Genomic DNA, 21,858 nt, shown 5'->3' on the forward strand with positions numbered 1-21,858 from the left:
GCCTGAGGACAGTGTTATCTTAAAACGTAAATTATGGGAGTAGGTCTGATGAGGTCTTTACAACCTCCAGATATTCTTTGGATTATATAACTTCATTGTTAACACTAGCAAGTGGGTATTCTTTCTGCCCCCTTCTGATGCCTATGTCAGAAGCTTTCTCTATCTCCTTTATACTTTAATAAAACTTTATTACACACACACACACACACAAAAATGGCGATAGACATCTATAGTAAGAGAATTCAGTACCATGGTTAACTTTAGAAGGATGGTGATTGAGAGAGGTCTCAAGAAGGGGAAGTTTGGAGATGCTGGTAGTCTTCCACTTATTCATCTGGCTAGTAGTTATATGAGTACTACACATTGGGCATAGTTATTGAATTGTACCTTTATTATTTGTGCACTTTTCTTTACTATTCTGTACTATAACATCATATATACCACTATAGGGGCTTTCCAGGTGACTCAGTGGTAAAGAATCCACCTGCCGGTGCAGGAGACAAGGATTTGATCCCTGGGTCAGGAAGATCCCCTGGAGTAGGAAATGACAACCCACTCCAGACTTCTTGCCTGGACAATTCTATGGACAGAGCAACCTGGTGGGCTATAGGCTATGGGGTTGCAAAGAGTTGGACATGACTGAGCGAACGAACGTGGACATACTACTATAACAAAATGCCTAAAAAATAATAAAATTTGTAAAAATTCTGCTTAGAACTCACCAGTTCATTTCGTTCATCTCCAAGCAAGGTATTCCTGTCTTCTAATTTTCTTATCGTTGCATTCAACTCAGCTATTCTCTTTTGATTTCTTCGCAAATCCTACAAGAGAAAATTAAAATGGGAATTTCTTCAATAAAACTTTTCACAAAGTTTTAGAATACTGCTCTTAAAAGTAATAGGCTTAATTCCTTTCATCTGGCTTATGAGTTGAGAGTAAAATGTCCTCTTACTCAGAAGAGAGTAAATATTTACCTTATTCCAAACCCCCAAATTAACTGCTTGGGTTTAAGATCACGCCTGGTTGAAACTGCAAATGAATTCTATGTGGCACATACTCCCTGGGGCCCTGACTCCTGACAAAGAAAGTGGTAGAAAGCTGGATCAGTTTATGAGACCTGTGAGCTGTGAGATCAGGGTCATGCTGTGATTACATGAGGTTCAAGGAGCATCCCTTATGTCATGGCTGCACAGTGCTTCCCACAGGTTAGATAGGTGTCCTGTTATTACATTTAGCCAAAGAGAGTATAGAATAGGAGGTAGGGATGGGATCTGCAAATTCCTGCGTACCTTTGGAGAAAAAGGTCAGATTCAGAAGGCTAGTGCATTACCTCCATATATGAGACACAGTAGATTAATGGACAGACTTTGCTGGTAGATTTTGCCCAGATCAGCTGGCTTCCACACTGGTGTGACAGACATGGAATCACTTCACACATAGCAATCATAGATTAATTCTGTGCTCTAGAGTCCACAGGACCATTACACACTTACATGTCCATTATCATCTTACATGTTGATAGTGCTCTACTGTTGACAAAGCAGTTCCACACACATTATATCTCTAGATTCATAGTATCCTGGAAGATTTTGCAGAACTGAGAAGATTTAGGGAGGTCTAAGTTGTTCAAGTTCTCTATCAGTAGCTCAATAACTAGCATATATTAGATGCTATGCACCAGACACTATGCTTAACATTTTGCATATCTTTTCTCCTAACCTCAGACTAGCTCTGCAGAGTACCACTATTGCCTCTGTTTTACAGATGAGGGAACTCTGAGCTGTCAAAGGATCTGCTAAAGTCACACAACAAACGGCAGATCCAGAATTTAAACTAAAGGGTATGACTTCAGAACATATTCTCTTGACAATTTTGCTATACTGCAGGTAGGTGTCAGTGATAGAACTAAAACTTACATCTGCTAAAATCTAGTTCAGTATTCTTTCTCCCACCTACTAGGATACATATCCATAAATTATTCATTACTGAGTTCTAAGTATTAGCAATACTTTGAAATATCTATCTTTGTTCCTAAATAATACATTGCTATCTTTTTAGCAGATAAATACTTTGAGAGATAAAAGATATGAAAGTAAACTATATACAAGCTGATTTCTATCACTAAATTTCTAAAAATAATTTCTCATATCAAATGATGAAAATACAGGAAAATAAGTGTCAAACTCAACCAGACTTGAAGTTTTCAGATGATGGTTACGAATGGTTTAGTCTTTTACACAGTTATACATTTTGACCCCTGTACATGATAACCATTTTTACCAGTTTCCAACTCAATTGTTCATACAAGGGAAAATTCCAGTCTTGGCAAGAAGCAAAGTATTTTCATCTAATTGATGATTCTTAAAATACTGATGTATGGACAGGTATCATTTGGCTAGAAAAATTCTATGAATAATTTTAAAAGATCTGTAATTCTCTTGTGATCAGCTAATAGCAGTTCAGATCATTTTGTTGTCTATGAGGATAGAAAACCCTGTTCCCAAGATACTCCCTGGTTTTATAGCAGGAGATAGAATTGATTTCTCTGTAGTAAACAGGAAAAGAGCTTAAGTGAAAAGTAAAACTTAGGTACTAAATAAAAGATGACTCCTGAGTCTTTAACTTCAACTTGAATAGACTTACTGGACTGCTGCAGTGTTCAGAGCCGTCTCCTGCCCTTCCTGGTATTTCTCGTTTCGGACTGCTCATGTTACATTCAGCCTCCTTGACCAGAAAGAGCTGTTCATCCAAAGCCTCCTTCTGGAGCTGGAGCTTCTGTACATAGCCTGTTTGGGTCTCCAGTTCCTTTTCCAGAGAAAAGATGATCCTGTCCTTGGCTTTGATCTCATCCATCTGAATTAAATGACACCCAGGACATTTTATTTAACAATGCTGCAAAGAAAGGCATCTTCACAATGGTATGAGTTTAACTTCTTTCCGCTCATTGAAACAGGAAAAAAGAATCATGAATACGACAAGTATATTTAATTCAGGAATAAGGTAAAACTGGTGTCAAGGAGGGTAATTTTTTTCTCTCTAGTATATCCTGTGTAGATGCTGTGATTCAGTATATTGTTTGAAATAGTCTGGGTTGGTTGGTTATAGAAAGCAAAAGTTAACTCAAAGACAGGTTATTAGTGTTAATTAAAGACAGATACTAAATATTCTACTACAGTGTCTCCCAGGACAATGTGTGATGTTACTTCCTATTTGGGGGAACGATCTTTGAATTCCTTTTAAAAAGCAGTAACAACAATGAACAGCTCATTTGTAACTGAAGAAGCTTCAGTATTTCTAGTAGCCTCATCATTTTCTAAGGCCAGTATGTTTGCATTCAGGTGGTGAATTTGTCCCTCCATGGTTCATATTATATAGCTCCTTTCATTCCTATCCATTTTCCAGAGCAGCTAGTTCTTAGCAACCATTTTATTACTACCATCAGAAAATCATGGTTGGGACAAGAACAGGAATGGAAAACACCTAGCAATATTAGCCACTGTTTTCCCACCTGTATCTGTGGGATATATTTATTGCTAAGTCTGAGCATGGTCTCAGATAAACTTCTCAACTAAAGGCCAAAAGTATTTAGTACCCGTTGATCAGATTTCCACCAGATCAAAAACTTTCTGCCATCCCGGGGTGAGGGCTAGTGAAATTATTGTCTATAAACAATCTTTGAAGAAAGCATAGCCTTTGGGTAAAGCCTTTCTTCTCATTTCATTATATTCTATGAGAATATTAAAAATGGAAATAGAGTAGGCAAGTAGACACATTTAATATAAATAATATTATGCTGTTCTCCTCTTTATAAGAATGTCTCCTTACACATAACAAATCACTTTGTATAAATATTTCTTTGCTGTGTTCCTAAGACCAAAATGCATTTTTGAACATATTTGGGACAGAAATTGTGTTATACAATCACATTTCCCCACATGTAACTATTTGTGAGCTACTGCCTCCAAGTCACCTGATTAAATTTTAGATCATTTTGGGGAGGTCATGGTCCTGGGATATCATCTGATAACTTGGCAAGTAATCAAACACTGTCCTGTTAATTTGGGAGTAAAGGCATTGTCTTTATTTTTATCTCCTTGTAGGAGACAAGTCTAGTGTTACTCTTATCAGTGTTATTCTTATCTAAGTAGCATGTTCATTTGTTAGATCTGTTATCCATGGTTTATTTACAGTTTACCAGAGCTCTAGATCTGCGTGTTCCTCGTTGGTTTTGATGTACTCTGCATAAATAAACCTGCTGGGAAATCACCTCATCACACCCATATAATCATTCTCATCATCATAACTGAAATTTATTGATCTTTTAATACATTCAATGCATTCAGGGTCTTACATATCTTATCTCATTTTAAAACAATCCTATTATGTAATTCTGTTATCATCGCTTCTCAGGTGATGACTGAGGACCCAAAGGGTAAAGAGCTCGATCATGGTCATATGGCTAATAAATGATGAAGCCTGATTTAAAATACAGACTTATGACCCTCGGGCCCATGCTATTAGGCACTGTGCTATACTTATGCCAAGATTATCCTTCCAGCATTTTCTCAAAGTGGTTTTCTGTAGACTATCAAGTAACTAGTGTCAAGGAGTCTCAGTTGCACACTGGTTATAATCATGGACTCTGGTTTCAGAATACTGAAAATCTTCCAAATTCCTAGTTCTTAAGTAGGGAGAGGGTACATATCAGAATTCCCCGGGTAAATTTTCTACACAGGATCACTCCCATTTCTCTTCCTTTCTGTTCCACAAATGGAACTGGGTGTTGGGGTAAGAACAAGATTAGAAGGAAAAAATGAAGACAAGTACATCTGTATTACTGAAAAAGTTTCCTGTTTTTCTGTTTGCACTGAATTTTTGAACTAATATTCAGAGAAACTAGATTTTACACTGTTACTCAGAGAGATATCATGTCTGTCTCTGCAATGTGCCAGTGAAAAGAAGTTATGAAAAAAATTATAACCATGGATGGGTGGATATATCTGTAGACTTACATTGAAACCATTGACAAACAAAAACATTTAATGTAAAGCTTCCTTTTCATTTACCTACCTGCTAACTCCAGAGTTCACATCCTGATTCTTTCTTCAACAGCCACTGGTGTTTTAAAAACCAAAGGCAGGGCAGGGACCAATATTTCTGCACTGCGTTTGGTCTTTATTGTCAACCAATACAATAGCATGAATTGTGGATAAAAAAATTGCAAAGTTTGGCAAAGGCAACATTTACAGTCACACTGTATTGCAGTACAAAGAACATCACATATTTAATTTTGTCTAATATGTCCTCTGATAACCACTTTTTACATAAAATTGAAATCCTAGAGATACCGTCCAAGGGACATAATTAGAATTCTCAGAATATAAATGGTTAGAATCAACAGATACAAGAAGGAAAGTGTTTTTTAAGTTCTTTTCTAAGAAAATATTTTTAGAGAAGCACAAAGTACACTTGAACAGGTGATAATTTGATAATATATAACCCAGCTATAACTGATGCTAAACATTCTGAATACAGATGCAAATAAACACTTCTTCTAAGACAAGGTCAATCTGCAACATTATAGCTTTCACACAGTAATTCTATTTACTTTTAAGCATAGTGAAAAGACTGATGTGGCTTTTGGTCATACATATTAAAAAAAAAGCTTCAACTCAGTAGGGGTTGAAGTAAGTCTTAGAAATTGGTAATAGCAAGTAAGCTAGGTAGGAATGACAACCAATTTAAGAATTATAATGGTCCTTATTTTGAATTGCCTCCATTTACTCTGGGGAAGAAGATCTATTTGTAAAATGACCAGGGGTTTTATAGCCCTGCTTCTTGCTTTCAGACATGGTTCCTGGGGAGAAAACACATGAATCCCTCAGTATGTTCCCAGTGGCTGCCATTTTCAGATACCTTGAAAGCCAAAGAAAATCCCCCCGCCCCTGTAAAAACATTTTATAAATGGAAAGCCTACAAAACATGCCCATGTTGTTAGAGTATATCATTCAGAAAATTTTCATATACACCCAAGGAAACAAGAGCCATTAAATAGATAACTCTCCATACGTGTGAGGCTAGAAATATTCAATCTTTATGAGAAAGATGACTTCAAAATCTTCTACCTTTTACAATGCCAATTTTGGCCTGGGCGCACCTATTTACCTATCGACTTATCTTATATTTTGAACAGCACGAGACAGGAGGGCACTGTTAGCAATCCACTCACGAAAAAACACCTGGAAAAGCAAGCCCCACGGCTGCCTGAAGCCTGGAAAGAGAACGGTTCTGCCCTGGGTTACTAACCAGCCTCCGAATATCCCGCTCCGACTCCCACTTGATCTTGGAGATGGCTTCCTGGTGGGACTGATGCTCACTCCTGAGGTCCCCAGCCTTGATTTTATCCGCTTGGATCATGTTGCTCAGCGCCTCGTCCACCTGCTTCTTGGCCGTTTTCAGGTCCGCAATCTCCTGTAAGAGCTTAAGGCGCTCGGCATCGAACAGTTTCCGGGCCTCCTCACGGGCCTCGATGGTGAGCGCTGTCCTTACTTTGTCGCTGCTGCCGTCCCGGAGCGCGCACAGCGCTGACTTGAGCCTCTGGATCTCGCCATCCCGCACCTTCACTGTCCGGGCCATTTCCTGCTCGTGCTGCTTGATGAGATTCTCCCGCACGGCCTGCAGCTCCTTCATCTTCTCCTCGTGGAGCTTGGCTTTGAGTTCCGTCACCAGGACCGTGTGCTTGCGTTGCTCCAGCTCGCGGATCCTCTTGGCTTCTTGAGTCTTCTCTCGCTCGAGTTTAGATACCTGAGAGGCGAAAGGAGGAAGAGAGGTGAGCCTCATCAGAAAGATGTGCTCCTAGGCATGATTAGCAGCTCAGATCCCTGCGATCTCCTAATGCCTCATCTCTTTTCAAATTCTAGCCCGCAGTGGAAGGAGGGAGGGTGCCCGCGGAAAACCACAGGCCTTTTTATGCAGGGAGGACAGCATGTGAGGGCTTCCATGATAGCTCAGTTGGTAAAGAATCTGCCTGCACTGCAGGAGACCCCGGTTTGATTCCTGGGTCGGGAAGATACCTTGGAGAAGGGATAGGCTACCCACTCCAGTATTCTTGGGCTTCCCCTGTGGCTCAGCTGATAAAGACTTTGCAGGCAATGCGGGAGACCTGGGTTTGATCCCAGGGTTGGGAAGATCCCCTGGAGAAGGGAAAGGCTACCCACTCCAGTATTCTGGCCTGGAGAATTCCATGGACTCTACAGTCCATGGGGCAGAAAGAGTCGGACAAGTCTGTGCCACTTTAACTTTCACATTATGTGAAAGGAGGAAATACCCAAGGATGCTTCCAATACTTTGTTCAGACAAATGTTTGATGTTCTGGGGCTTTACTATTTTGTGTGGTCTTCAGGCAAGCAGCACAGGCATCACCCAGAGGCTTATAAGAAATGCAGGGGATCCATCCCAGATCTGTGAATGAGAACCTGCAGTTTAACCCATCCCCAGGTAACTGACATACACATTAAAATTAGGAAATTGTGCTCTAATGTTTTTCATCTTGGTGAGGAGTTCAAAATAGATCATCTTGAGATCATTCTAGACTACACATCCCTAGTGAGGTCTAAATTGTTAACTGTGCATGTCCCAGGATGCCCAGGACAGTCCATAGTTCAACATTTTGATCAGACTGAAAAACTGGTGCCTAAAGTGATAGCATAAAACATTTCCCTTTTTCTTCTTTTTCTTTTTTTGAAGAGAAGTTAACTGCTGCTAAGGGGGAAGTGAGGAATGAAGATGGTTGATATGTCCTCAACTTCACCTTCCTTACTATAGCAACTTGGTTTCACCCCCCCACCCCAAATTTTTACAGATACACACACACCAGCAAAAACCCCTGCAGTACAAGGACCTCTCTGCTACAGGAGGTCAGTGGCTGTTATTTCGGCTACATGGGTGTCTGTCTGCATTCTTCACTACCTGCACTCTTATCTCCCTCTCTCCCCCATCTGTGTCAACACTCTGAGGAATTTAATAAAGTATTGCTTCTAATCATTTTACTTGCAAGGAGAAAAAAAAATTCTCCTGTGTTTTGTACTATTTCCAATGGTAATACAGGTCTTTATAGATAAGCAATAGCACTGCCTTAATTTGGCTGTGAGTTTGTCCCTGATTTAGTAGATAAGAGTGTGGCCTGGTATCTGTAGCTTAAAAAAACCTCACTAGGCTCCTGTACTGTCCTCCTCCTACTGTCATTGCTGCTGCCTGTCTTTGTTCCTCTGTCTCAGTCTTTTGCACACATATACACACAGGCAGTAACCTAGAAAAAGGGAAAAATTGGGCAGCCCCAGGAGTAATATCTAGGTGAGTGATACTGAGTCTTTGCCATTTGTAAAATTAGACCATTTTGTAAAATAATTGCTGAGCCTTTCCAGCTGAAAAATTGTAAGATCCAAATTCTTTATTGAAACAATTGTAATTATGATGTAAAGTGTCTGAGATTTTACTTACCTTAATGGTTTACCTACCTTTAGCTAGAACAGGATTTTCTAAGTCCACATGGCATTCTATGAATATTTGATTTTAAAGGTACAACAATTATTCCCATGTAGGTTATTCTAAAAGGACTCAGGACACAAGGAGATTTGGCGAAATAAACAGCCAAGCACCCCCAAACGACTATTCTCGGGTCTTGCCTACAGCCCAGCCCAGGTCCCCTCCCAAGTGTCTGTTAGCGGATACATTCTAGAGCAGCGCTATCCCACATGGTGGCCACTAGCCACAGCGAGCACTTGTGATACTGCAAAGTCTAAACTGAGCCTGGCCCCAGGTATAAAATACTCATCCCATTTCTAAGACTTAGTATGAGGTAAATAATAATATATCATTAATAATTTTTATATTGGTTGAAACTATAATATTTTGAAGTTTTTTGCCCTTGTGGCATGTGGGATCTTCCTCAAGCAGGGATCAAACCCATGCTCCCTGCATTGGAAGTGTGGAGTCTTAAACAATGGACTGCCAGGAAAGTCCAAAACTATATAAAGTATTTTGGATAAATTAGGTAAAATAAAGTATACTATTACAATTAATTTGGCTTATTTTTACTTTTTAAAATTGTAGTTACAAGAAGTTTTAAAATCACATATGTGGCTTGGATTTGTGGCTTGCATTATATTTCTTTTGGATAGCATTACTTCAGAGTTCTTGGAGGTTCATTTAACGAATAGAGCTTTCGTCACACTGCTGCTGACATTGTCTTAGCAAAATCCTGTTATGATCTATGTGCCAGGGCTTCTTCCTGTTGGGGGATAGAATCCCAACACTTCAGCTGCCCCTTTCAGCTCTCAGATGACTTGGTTGGACTTTCAGCCCCATTTGAACTCCTCATTCGCCATCTCAGGCATAGGGCAGTATTCTATTTTCTGCACACACCCTGAATCTCTACACCTCTGTGCCTGCCTAAGTTTCTTCTTCCTGATCTGCCCTTCACTCAGTTCCTTTTGGGGTCCTCTCATTCCTCCTGACCCAGCTAGATGCTACCCTCTCTGGTCATATCACCCTGATCACCCAGGACCAAGCTCATCTCTCCTGCATTTGTCTTCTCAGTGCAGTTTGCTGACACCTCCTTGCCAGTCTCTTCCACATTTTTCTTTATGCTGGTTTTTTTTTTTTTTTTTTTTGCACACTTGTCTGTCCTCACCATCTCCTCTCCTACCCCACCTCAACTGGAAACTCCTAGAAGGCTGCCAGTGAGCCTTGTTCATCTGTCTACCCAGTGGTTGTCAGCACAACACAGAAGACAAAGAACATGTGTGAAATTAAAGAATGTAAGCCCGTATGTTTCCCTGGCTGGCCTCGTAACCAGAGGCAGGAATAATATATCCTGTTACACATTTTAGAGAACATGGGCTTGCACTGTTACCCAGGGTAGCCCTCATCCATCCCTTCCCTGTATAAAACAATAAAAGAAAAATACCCCCAACATATAATGTCTGCCTGTGTTCTGTTTGATATTTCTCCCAGTGTTCAGTAATGGCAGCCTAAATCTTACTTCCATTTTTTTTTTACGATGAACTGAAGAAGGACTTTCTAGACTATGAGTGAGCAAACAGTACCCCATGAGCCAAATCTTTCCCGCCCCCTCCCCCTTTGTGAATAAAGTTTTATTGGCACACAGCCAGGCCCATCCATTTCCATGTTGCCTATGGCTGCTTTCATGCTATAATGAAGCTGAGTAGTTTCATAGAACCTCTCTGGCCCACAAAACCTAAAACATTTACTATTCTGTACTTCACAGAAATGTTTGCTGATTCTTCTTTTATATAATGTAATTTTTGAAAAGAGGGGCCTTATTTTTCACTGAGTTAGAATCTCTGATAATTTACCTTCCATCTAATTTACCTTGGGGAAATTAACTCAAGTGATAGGAAATTATCATCTTCAATTGAAGATGAAATTGATCATCTTCAATTTCAGCAGGATGTATTTACGTTCCTTAGGCATTTGGAACAGTATCATGACCATAAGAGCAGATAGGTAATGAGTTACTAGGGGAATTTTAGCAGCTCTTCCTAAAACAATGAAAAGCTGTAGTAAAAATGGATAAAGGGTGATGAATTCTGGGTTTGTATTTTGATTTCACCATCAACTGTCTTTAAGAAAGTTGCTTTATCCTGAGGATCTTTGATTACACTTTAAAAAATACCTGTAAAAGAGATATTTTTAGGATTAAATTAGATAATGAATGGGAAAGTAGCTTAAATTGTAAAGTACTGTAAACTGTAAGGTAATATTATATTGGATATAAGAGGAAATACTCATGATCTGAAATTATTTATGTGAAGTTCTCTGCAGGTGTATTAGATTGTACAAGTTTGTGATTCTGTAATTTCTCTCAAGTTTTAACACTAATCTTTTATGTGTAGACTGGAGAAGAGATGAATGAAAAAGAAAAAAAAAAAGTGAAAATACAGGTGTATGGAAAATATACTCCAGCATGAAGACAAAACAAATAGGAACACACACTGGCATTTTCGTCCATCACTTAAAGGAAAGCACAGAATTCGAAAAAAAGAAAAGATATTGAATTATTTTTGGCACTTTTTAATGTCTATTTATTTGGTTGTCATGGAAACTGTCATTTTTGGCAGTATTTCTAGGTATGGTGTTTTGTTTTTTTTTTTAACTTGAAAAGAGTTTCACTATGAAGGAGATACAAAGAATGTGACTGACATCTGGAAGGAAAAAAGAGCCAATAAAAATTTTGTAGTAAAAACATTTTCTGAAAATTATTTATAGCTTAGATTGTACCACTAAGAAATAGATTTTAATATTTTAATGTAAAAAAAACTTAATGTAAATTATGAAAATGAGTATACTAAAAAATGAAGAACTACCTCTGAGTAATATGAAAAAATGTGAAGATAATATTTTGAAAGGTAAAAATTAATTAGTTGATTGAAGGGATAATGAATTTTTACTTGTGGAAATGTTATATGGACAAAAATTTCAGCTCCATCACAAAAAATAGTAGGCATTTATCGGGGGCTTAACTTACTATGTATTAATTAGGCACTTTTTTAAAGGCTTTACACCTATCAACACACAACATAAAGAAGGCTGATCAGGGTCCAGGTGGGCCAGGAGCCAGGTCAGGGTAGATCTCAGATCTCCTAGTTTGCTCTGAAAGCTTTGGCAAGCTGGGGCCCCAGACTCAGCCTCTGTTTACTCATGTGTTAACTAGGATTGGCGATATCTTTCTCATTTGATTGTTGAAAGGACTGACTTCCATAATCCAGCAAAGTCCTTTGGATAGGCTAGAACACATGGGCAATTAATAATTATTAATATGCTTACTCCTTGGAAGAAAAATTATGACCAACCTAGATAGCATATTCAAAAGCAGAGAAATTACTTTGCCAACAAAGGTCCATCTAGTCAAGGCTATGGTTTTTCCAGTGGTCATGTATGGATGTGAGAGTTGGACTGTGAAGAAAGCTGAGAGCTGAAGAATTGATGCTTTTGAACTGTAGTGTTGGAGAAGACTCTTGAGAGTCCCTTGGACTGCAAGGAGATCCAACCAGTCCATTCTGAAGGAGATCAGCCCTGGGATTTCTTTGGAAGGAATGATGCTAAAGCTGAAAGTCCAGTACTTTGGCCACCTCATGCAAAGAGTTGACTCATTGGAAAAGACTCTGATGCTGGGAGGGATTGGGGGCAGGACGAGAAGGGGACGACAGAGGATAAGATGGCTGGATGGCATCACTGACTCAATGGACATGAGTCTCAGTGAACTCAGGGAGTTGGTGATGGACATGGAGGCCAGGCGTGCTGCGATTCATGGGGTCGCAAAGAGTCGGGCACGACTGAGTGACTGAACTGAACTGAACTGAATACATGGTAGATATTAAATATTAATTTGATGAGCATTATTGCACATTAATATTTTATCATGCAATGTATACTAATACCAGGAAGAACATAAACCTAAATACCCATATTATGGTGGTAACATGAGCGCTACTATTATTACATTATAAGACCTTAGTAACTATGTTCCTAATAGAGATGTTCAAAGATAAAATTGGGTTTCCTCAAGATGTCCTGAGTTTCTTGGTGACATCTCATCTTAACTTGGAAGACACTGCTTAATGTATACAAAGAAGTTATAGGGGGTAGGGTGGGACAGGGCCAGAGGGTGAGCACTGAACAGAGATTTGAATAAAAGACTTCCTATATCCCTTTTACCCCAGAGGTTAAAAAAAAAAAAAAATCATTAGGACAATTTAATCCTGCTTCTGCTATGATAGAAGGAAGAAAATTCATGACTAGCTTCCGAGGCTTCCCATTATATTTTCTTCTTTTGTCCTAATTCTAGTTTTGCCTTTGAAAAATGCCACTGTAAATTCTGTTAAGAGGGTGATGTTTGAGCTTTAATGTGATCTTAGAAATCTAGGATTAAACATTGGACTTGCCTATTAAAGGTAAGGAGGGTTGAGAGGTTATCAAGAAAAGACAAGCCAGGAAAAGGTTCAGCTTGGATTATCTGCATCAGATGTAGCCAGAGATCTAAACGCACAGGGCTGGCAGGGGTTTTCATGGGCATTAAGTAATTCTCCAAAAGGAGATGGGAAGAGGGAAAGGCTGCCTCCATAGGAATGGGGCTCATAAGGGCTTCTCTGGTAGCTCAGCTGGTAAAGAATCCTCCTGCAATGCAGGAGTTCCCAGTTTGATTCCTGGGTTGGGAAGATTCCCTGGAGAAGGGATAGGCTACCCACACCAGTATCCTTGGGCTCTATGGTGGCTCAGTTGGTAGGATCCGCATGCAATGTGGGAGACCTGGGTTCGATCCCTGGGTTGGGAAGATCCCCTGTAGGAGTGCATGGCAACCTATTCCAGTATTCTTGCCTGGAGAATCCTGAAGGACAGAGGAGCCTGGCGGGCTGCAATCCATGGGATCCCAAAGAGTTGGATACAACCGAGCAACTAAGCACAACACAGCATAAGGGAGATTTTATACAACCTGGGGAAGTAATAAAAGCTTCTCTCTTTTCATTTGCTGCTTTTAGTTACTTAGGTTTCCTGAAAACAAAACTAAATTTGCAGAAAGCAAGAAGTACTGGATGCCCAGTGTGGGCCCTGAACCTGCAAACTCTAGAGTACTAGCCTGAGGAGAGAGAAGGTTGGCTGGTTTTTGGAGAGCACCCTGGAGGCAACAGAGGGCAGTGGAGTAAGAAAGCACCACCTTGACCACAGCCTTAGAGAAGATGGGAATTCCCGTTTTGGCTCCTCCTCTAGCTGTGTCACTGGGAGCAAAGGAATTACATAGAACTTGTGTTCTTTCTCAGTGAAATCAGAAAGTAATCAGATGCTGCCTTTGTCCCAGGCTCTCAGTGAGGACTGCTTTGCAGTCTAAAGGGCTGTTCTAAGGGTGGAAACTCCTTTCTGGAGCTGACCCTGCCCAAAGCAAGCATCCCAGGCCTGCCACCCTGCAGACTTGACCCTTAGAGGCCTATCCTCTGCTCCTGCTTCATCCCCTCTGTGACTGTGGGCTTCACTGTAGCTGTAGTCTGCCTCTGCGGGAGAGAATGAAACCCTGGGGAACTGGGTGGGTGGATTTCACATCTCACAGCAATCCCTGGTGTGCTTACACACCCTGGGCAGCAGATCAGTGTCCACGGAGGAGACACACAGGAAAATACCATGGCTTAATGGCTCAGTGCTGGTCCAAGAAAGACAGATCTGGTGGAAATATTTCCTCCACCCAAGCCTGGGGTGGCCCGCCTCAATCAATACTATATTGTACTTATGCCATGGGGTTTTGGGGAATGTTTTAAAAACAATCATGATAATCCACTCAACAAGTAGGACATGTCTCCTACATGTCGGGCAGCACTGTGAACACTGGGGATCCCTTACTTAGGGGTCCCTGAAGCAGACATGGAAGCATAGATTTCATTAGAGCACGGATAGCAGGCAAGAAACAAGCAAACAAACAAATAAAGTAACTTCAGACGTAAGTTTCAGACTTTCACTTTCTTCATAAGTACAGAGTCCTGTGATTAAAGCACCACAGGGCGATGTGCTAGATAGAGTACATGGAATGAAGGGACAGTGTCATGTAACTTGGTGATCAGGGAAGGGCCCTGAAGAGCTAGAGCAGATTCCTTTCCTGACTAATCTCGACTATTTTGAAAGGACCTTAGCTCTTTTATGTTATCCATAATCTGCTCATTTTACAGATGCACAAATGCAGGCCAAGAAGGGTCATCCAGCAGAGAGACCCCACCTGTGTTCTTTCCTCTCCACCACAGGCCCCCATAGTTACATCCTTTTGGCCCCTATGACTGGAGTCCAGTCAAAATGACCTACATATCTCCATGTTTTTTCCTATCAGTGCATTACAAATCTTTCAGATAATTTCTACTCACCAGAAGTTGGCCGTGTCTAATATTTTAGTTTCATTTCCCTGCAGTGGAAATGCAGGCATCTATGGGAGAAGGAGAGGGGCATATCCCCCCCCTCCCCCAACACACACACACACACACACTTCATTTCTCCATTTGAAATTTGCATAATAGTATAAAGAAAAGTTCTGACATTGTCTCTTCCTCTGCCTATGGTTTTCAGTATTTTCTAGACATTCACATGTTTTAAGTATAGCACTGGCTCTGCAAAACATGTAAACAACCTAAATGCCCACTGATGAATAAATGGATACAGAAAATGTGATCTATCACCTCCTATACACACACAATGAAATATTCAGCCATAGAAAGGAAGGAAATTCTGTCATTTGCAACATTATGCCAAGTGAAATAAGCCAGATAAAGACAAACACTGTATGATCACACTTATATGCGGAATTAAAAAAAAAAAAAAAGTAGAGCTCATAGATATAGGGAATGGATTGGTGGTTACCAGAGGCAGAATGGTTAGAAGATGGTTAAGGTGGTTAGAAGGTACAAACTTCCAGTTACATGGTAAATTCTGAGGATGTAATGTATAGCATGATGATTATAGTTAACAGTCCTCTTAACAATATTTGAAGATTGCAAAAAGAGTATATCTTAACAGTTCTCATCACAGCAGCTGGGGGTATAGCTCAGTGGCAGAGCACATGCTTAGCATGCACGAGACCCTGGGTTCAATCCCCAGTATCTCCATCTTCAGGGCTTCCCTTATGGCTCAGCTGGTAAAGAATCTGCCCGCAAAGCGGGAGACCTGGGTTCAATCCCTGGCTTGGGAAGATCCCCTGGTGAAGGGAAAGGCTACCCACTCCAGTATTCTAGCCTGGAGAATTCCATGGACTGTGTAGTCCACGGGGTCACAAAGAGTCGGACACGACTGAGAGTCTGTCACTTTCACTTTCATCACAAGAACAAAAACTTTGCAACTCTGTGAGGTGATGGCTATTGACTAAACTTATTGTGATAATCATTTCACAATCTATACATATATCAAATCATTATGTTGCACACATAAAATGAACACAGTGTTGTACACCAATTATATCTCAGTAAGACTGGGGAAAACATTTGGAAAAAGAGCACAGACGTGGGAGGAGAGGGGAGGGGAGTTGAAGACCCATCCCCGTCACCAACAAGCACGTGACTCTGAGTGACCTGCTTTATCTCACTGAGCCTCGGTTTCTGCATTTGTAAAATGTGGATAATGACAGTGCCCACCTCAGAGAATGGTAGTGAGGGTGAAATGTGATAACTGAATTATAACACAACATGTCTGATAATATCTGCTCAAAAAACACACACACATAACTTAGGAAGTAAACACGACTATTATCCCATGTGACAAAGGAAGACACAGGTATTTCATAACCTGCACAGGGTCACTCAGGTGCTAAGGGAAAGAGCTGGGATTATGTGAGGAGGAAACGAAGTTCTGACCATGTGTGACAGGTGGTAAACAGTCAACAGAGTCCAGCATTTGTGACCTGCTCTATCTGCAATACTCTCTGCAAATGTCAATGGGATGATTTGTCTTTCTGGAAAAATGAGTAATATCCCATCACTCCAAAGGTTTCCACTCTTTAACTAGTCCATTCCCCTGAGGTTAAATTGTTATCCTAGCCTTGCAGTCAAACTGAGACTGTGAATTCACATGTCGGCATTGTTCATGTTCTCTCTCTCAGAGCCTGGGCCTTTGGTAACACAATCGTATTTATTTTAATAAAACTGCTTTATGACTTGTTTGCCCTCTAAATTCCCTTTGCTCTTTGGGGAATGCTGCTGACAGGCGGTGAGGCTTTGCTGTCGCCCCTGTGCTAGGATTCTAATTAACTGTCAGGGAGAGGGAGTCTGGGGGAGGGGCAGAGGGTGGACGACAAGGGCAGTGCTTTCATTTCAGAGCCTGGCTTCTGGTCTCTTGTCAGAAAGAGAGATGACCCCTGACTGCTGGCTTAGACACCAGTGCCCAGCCCTGGATAAACAGGCAAGATAAACAGCTCTGTCCACAGTCAAGAGTTACCCCTTTTAAAAGGCTAGCACATATGGGAAATGGCAGGGTTGGGATCTGCAGGGCCTCCGCCTCTTTAAAATCTCATGAGCTTGCTCTCTGCAAACCAGGGGCAGGTTATGGTTCCCAGTACCCAGACGGAGAGCCTTCTTTCCATGAAGGTAGTTTGTCATCCTGCTGTTACTACAATTAAAGCAGCCTGCCTCCCTTGAAATGCTACGTTGCCCCAGGGAAAGTTAAAACCAATGAAATGTTCATAGCTTGTCGACCTGGAAGGAATTGCGGGGTGGAGTGTTTGTCAACACAAAGTCAAAGAACCACCTCCACAGGGACTGTCTGGACCGTGTGCTGGAATTGCAGTCCTGAGCCTCATCACTCCTACTTTATCAGAATCTTTGGACTCTGGGCCCAGGGATCTCAATTTTTAATAAGTTCCCTCCGGTTATTCTAATTTCCAGTGATGCTTGAGAGACAAGTATATGGAGAAACAGACTCAGTCATCTGAATTACAGATCGACACACTGAGAAATTGAAATTTGTCCCTGGGGAGACAGAAAGGCAATATTCTGGTTTTCTGACTCTTACACAAACATTTTTGACTTTGTTTTTGTTTGTTTTATGACACCACCTTCTTGTTAACTTTATGGAAAGTGAAAAATACCCTTCATAAACTTTACACTGGGGGCTGCTTATCCAAGGTCAAGGATTAACTGAAACAGGGGGCCAGGAGCTTTGGCCAATCCAAGCTTTATTATTGTTCAAACCAGGAGAAATACATTTGGGAGAAAAGAACTAATTAAAATGTAATGGTAAAGTCAAGGAAGAAGAGGCAGTAAAAAAGAGTAAGGATATATGTTGTTTGTGACTTGATTAAGAACATTTCCTTACTGCACACAGAGTTATCTCTTTAAGGTAATTTTACACTGACATGATTGTCTCTACTTTGCAAAAATGTCTTACGCCTGTCACATATTTCAAAATGATTTCCTGTCCATGACTCTGTTTGATATCCATACTGCTCTAATAAGAGAAGCATTAGCATATTCATTTAATGGATGAGACTCAGAAGCAAAGAAACTTCCCTAAGTCTAATTAGCAACTGACTCAAGCATAACAAATATGGAAGGGATATTACTATGAATTTTTTTTCAGAATTTACTATGTGCCAGGCAGCTCTCTGAGCATCTGATATGAATTTTCTCATATACTCCTCATCACTCCTTTATGTACGTGTCTAATTTAAACCTCCTCCCAGCTCTACAGGATAATGGTAAGGTATAAGGATAGAAATCACATTTCAGTCATTCATCTACTCATTCAACAAATATATGTTGAGCTTTTCAGTCCTGGACATTTATTTAAGCTCCACTGATAGAGAGGTAAGTGAGACTGCTGTCACAGAGATTACACTTGACTTGGGGGAGAGAAGCATTTAACAAATCAACATATAAATACAAAAACTGCGCTGAGATGAACCAGGAAAAGGCAGGCTTTAGGGAGTGTGTGGACCCAGGAAGTGCTCTGTTTTGGAGATTGTAGTCAGATGCTTGACTAGAGCTGACACTTGCAGGAAGTGTGGAAGGAGCATGCCGCTGGCTGGAGAAGAAGAAGGGCAAAGGCCCAAATGTGATGGGCGTGTGTCCCCTGGTTCAGTGAAGAGGCTGGAGCAGAGTGATCTGGGGACAGCAGTGGTGGGAGATGAGTCAGATGATGGAGAGCTGGAGGGGGAAGGTCCTGACGTGGTGGGGGAAGTCCTGTGACTGAGAGAGGTGGGCAGCCTTGCAGGGTTCTGAGCAGTGGAATGACATGATGGACATGCTTTACAAAGATATCTCTAAATGCCTCGGGGGAATGACTACAGAAGGCAAGGGTGGGACCCATCAAGGCCACATGCTTATTCATTTGTCCAGAGGTGGTGGTGGTGGGGGAGTATGCTCTCAATTTTTACATCTGGCTTCCTGGGCAGGCAGAGCTCATGAACAGGGTTTTCTCATTTTGTGTGTATCCTGTGCTCAATCCCTTCTGCCACACACAGGGAATCTCCCCAAGTGCAGGGGTTGTTGCCCCCTCTGGCAACCAGCAGACAAGAGCCCACTGAGGCAGGGCGGCAGGCGGGCCTCAGGAAGCCCCACTCACCTTGGACTTCTCCTGATGCAGCTCTATCTGGATGTCTGTGAGCTTGGTCCTGAGGTCTTCGTTGGCAGCTTGAAGGGCGACAATGAGCGCCTCGGGCTTCTCGCCCTTATTTCGCCCTTTCTTGGACATTATTCCCTTCTGAATAGAGTCTGTTGGTGTTGAATTCCTCTCAAGCAGGGGCTGCCATGTTCCTGCGGCTTCTCCTGGGTGCGATGGCTCAGCAGCTACTGCGTGTTGCCCCTCGGGAAGGTCTCCTCAGCCACTGCCCTGGAAGACCTGGGGAGGCAGAGACAGTAGTTACTGCCACGACCGAGACCTGGCCGCGTACCCGTCAGGCACTCAGCCTGAGCTGCCTGCGAGAGCCCCCTCCTAAGGGCTGCCGACCACTTGGCACATGAATTTAGGGCTGTCTTCCCAATGGGCTAGTCTGGTCATGTCAGTGCCCTGCTTAAAATCCTTCAAAGACCTATGAGTCCATACACAAGTGTATCTTTCACATCTCAGAGTGCTCTTTACACCCGAACCTGCCCATTCTCCTAGCCTTACTTCCTCCACATCACTCACATATCCTGGGCATAGAGAGTGTCTTTTAATTTTCTGATTCTTTCTCTCTTCCCATAAGGACTTTTCATTTCCCCCCATCTCTGCCCTGCCTCCTCACACGGTCCTCAGCCTCACATGCTGCCACACAGACAGTTTAGTCTGACCAACCCTCAGGTCTTAGCTGGTAAGTCAGTTCCTCCTGGAAGCCCCCACCCCAACCCACCCCACTCCAGGTAAATACAGATCCCTGTTTTTTAAGTGTGGTCACCTCCATGAGTCTGTAAGCTTTGTGAGGGCAGGAATGTGTTGTTCATATTTACAACTTGCTTCTCAGAATGCATCTCAGGGACTGGACATATTAGCTATTTAATTCAGTTTTGTGAAAGGAAGTCCCCTATGTGATGATCTGGGATGCCATCCTTAGAATTTTGGAATTATTTTTCCCTCAGTAGGTAACAAGGAAGCTAGCTATTGAAGCTCTTGGCAGGTAGGTGCCCTAACAGAGCAGTGCTTTGGTGTGGTTGTTCTGGTGGCATAGTAGGGAGAGAATGAGGAAGGGAGGCCACTAAACTTCCAAGGTGAAGGATGATGTAGACCCAATCAGAACAGCAGTGAGAAGACAAAAAAAAAAAAAAATGATGTCTCTTGATTTACAAATCTTTAAATGTGTCATAGGAACAAGGAGGTAAGAAAAATATAAATCCTAAACTGTTAAAGTCAGTGCAAAAATCATGACTAGATAAAGAAGATAATAGAGAGTTTCCCATGCAACCTTTCAGAAAATTGAGAGTTTTGTATCTCTAGAACTAAGTGGAATTCCTACTGATGATCCATATGTTCCAGTAGCTGCTGCTCTGTTGAGACCCCTGCTATTCAGCCTTGAGGACCGTGCTGGGATCCTGGGCTTTCTGCCATCCACCCATGACCACTGGGGCCATGTCTTTTAGAGACTGTCTCTAGGGAAAGGGGATAGGGAAAGGTTAGGAAGTTAGATCAGTCTGTTGCCAGCAGTCATGGAACTGTCCACCATATTGTCCACCACTCCAACGTCTAGGCTAGATGTTGGAGTGCTCCTTCATGCTTATTTTGCAAATGTTGCAAAATCATTAAAGTTTATGGCTGAGAGACTTCTAAGTGGTTACAATTCTTTGTTTCTAGAATTGAAATGAATTCAACAAGCATTTATTGAAAATTTGTATGACAAATACCACTAGGCACAAAGATAAGTAAGATAGAACTTAACTCCAAGCAGGTTTTGGGTGAGAAAACTCCCATATATACAGTTAACAGGTATCTCCTCTAGTTTGTTCTCTAGATGTTGCTGGTCCCCCAGGCTTTGTCCAGGTTCTCTCTACTGGTCCCACCTATAGGTTTTATGACCCCCTGTGTTATATTCATAGCCCTGACCATTCCCCAAACCCCAGACTTATATATTCAACTCCTTCTACCAAATCCACCTGGATATCCTATTGGTATCTCAAACCTAACCGAACAAATACAGATGTCTTTTTTTAACTAGTCCCTCAAAAACCTTATCCTCCCCAAGTTTTCCCATATCAATAAATGGCACAATCACATGCCCAGTTGTTCCAGATCTTAGCTTAGAAGTCATCCTTTCTTTTTTTATCCTCTATATACCCTATCCAGTCCACTAGGAAGTCTGGTTTGTTTTACCTATAAAATATGACTCACTTTATAGTCAACTTCTATCAGACCTTTATAGTGCTGTCACAACACAGGGAAAAGCCATTTGGGAAAAGCTTCCTAACCATATTGTTGTCTTGAATGAAGAATAGGCTTTTCATTTTCTCTTTTTTCCCCAATGCAAACAAACCTTTATTAGCATCTACAATTTACCTGCTACAGTAAACAGTCCTGAGGGCTCAGAGATATATCATATAGCCCTGGAGGAGCTCACAGTTGATTGGCTCCATTAGTTAGAGCTGCAGCAGAAAAAGGTAGTCCTGTTCAACTGAGAATTTAATAATGGGACTATCTACCAAAGGATGAGCAAAGCTAAGGAAGCCTATAAGGGCTGTGGAGGTATATATCAACTTTAAAAGGAATGAGCCATTTCAAAATGGCTCTATGTAGGTTAAAAGGGTAAGTGAAATACAGGTACGTCCCACAAACATGTCTTGTCTTGAAGCTTAAAGTGATTGAGATTTATCGGTTCGTTTGTTTACCATCATCAGTTGGAGGGGTCTCTCCCTT

General features: G+C 41.4%; 1 protein-coding gene and 1 non-coding gene across 3 annotated transcripts in view; one reads left to right on the plus strand and one right to left on the minus strand.

Moving 5' to 3' along the window:
• Window positions 1-21,858, minus strand: part of JAKMIP2 (janus kinase and microtubule interacting protein 2) — a 191,234-nt gene that overhangs the window by 47,667 nt on the left and 121,709 nt on the right. For both annotated transcript variants that reach the window (XM_010850476.1, XM_010850477.1), the window contains exons 2-5: window positions 19,102-19,377; window positions 6,307-6,804; window positions 2,644-2,853; window positions 723-821 (exon numbers count right to left, since the gene is read on the minus strand). In XM_010850476.1, the coding sequence (XP_010848778.1) occupies window positions 723-821; window positions 2,644-2,853; window positions 6,307-6,804; window positions 19,102-19,230 (936 nt within the window). In that variant the 5' untranslated portion in view covers window positions 19,231-19,377. The remainder of the gene's footprint in view (window positions 1-722; window positions 822-2,643; window positions 2,854-6,306; window positions 6,805-19,101; window positions 19,378-21,858) is intronic.
• On the plus strand, window positions 15,585-15,656 carry TRNAA-AGC. The gene has a single exon. It is a non-coding gene; the product is annotated as a tRNA-Ala (tRNA).

The sequence above is a fragment of the Bison bison genome, unplaced genomic scaffold, assembly GCF_000754665.1.
Source record: "Bison bison bison isolate TAMUID 2011002044 unplaced genomic scaffold, Bison_UMD1.0 scf7180017864291, whole genome shotgun sequence".
Classification (NCBI taxonomy): Eukaryota; Metazoa; Chordata; class Mammalia; order Artiodactyla; family Bovidae; genus Bison; species Bison bison.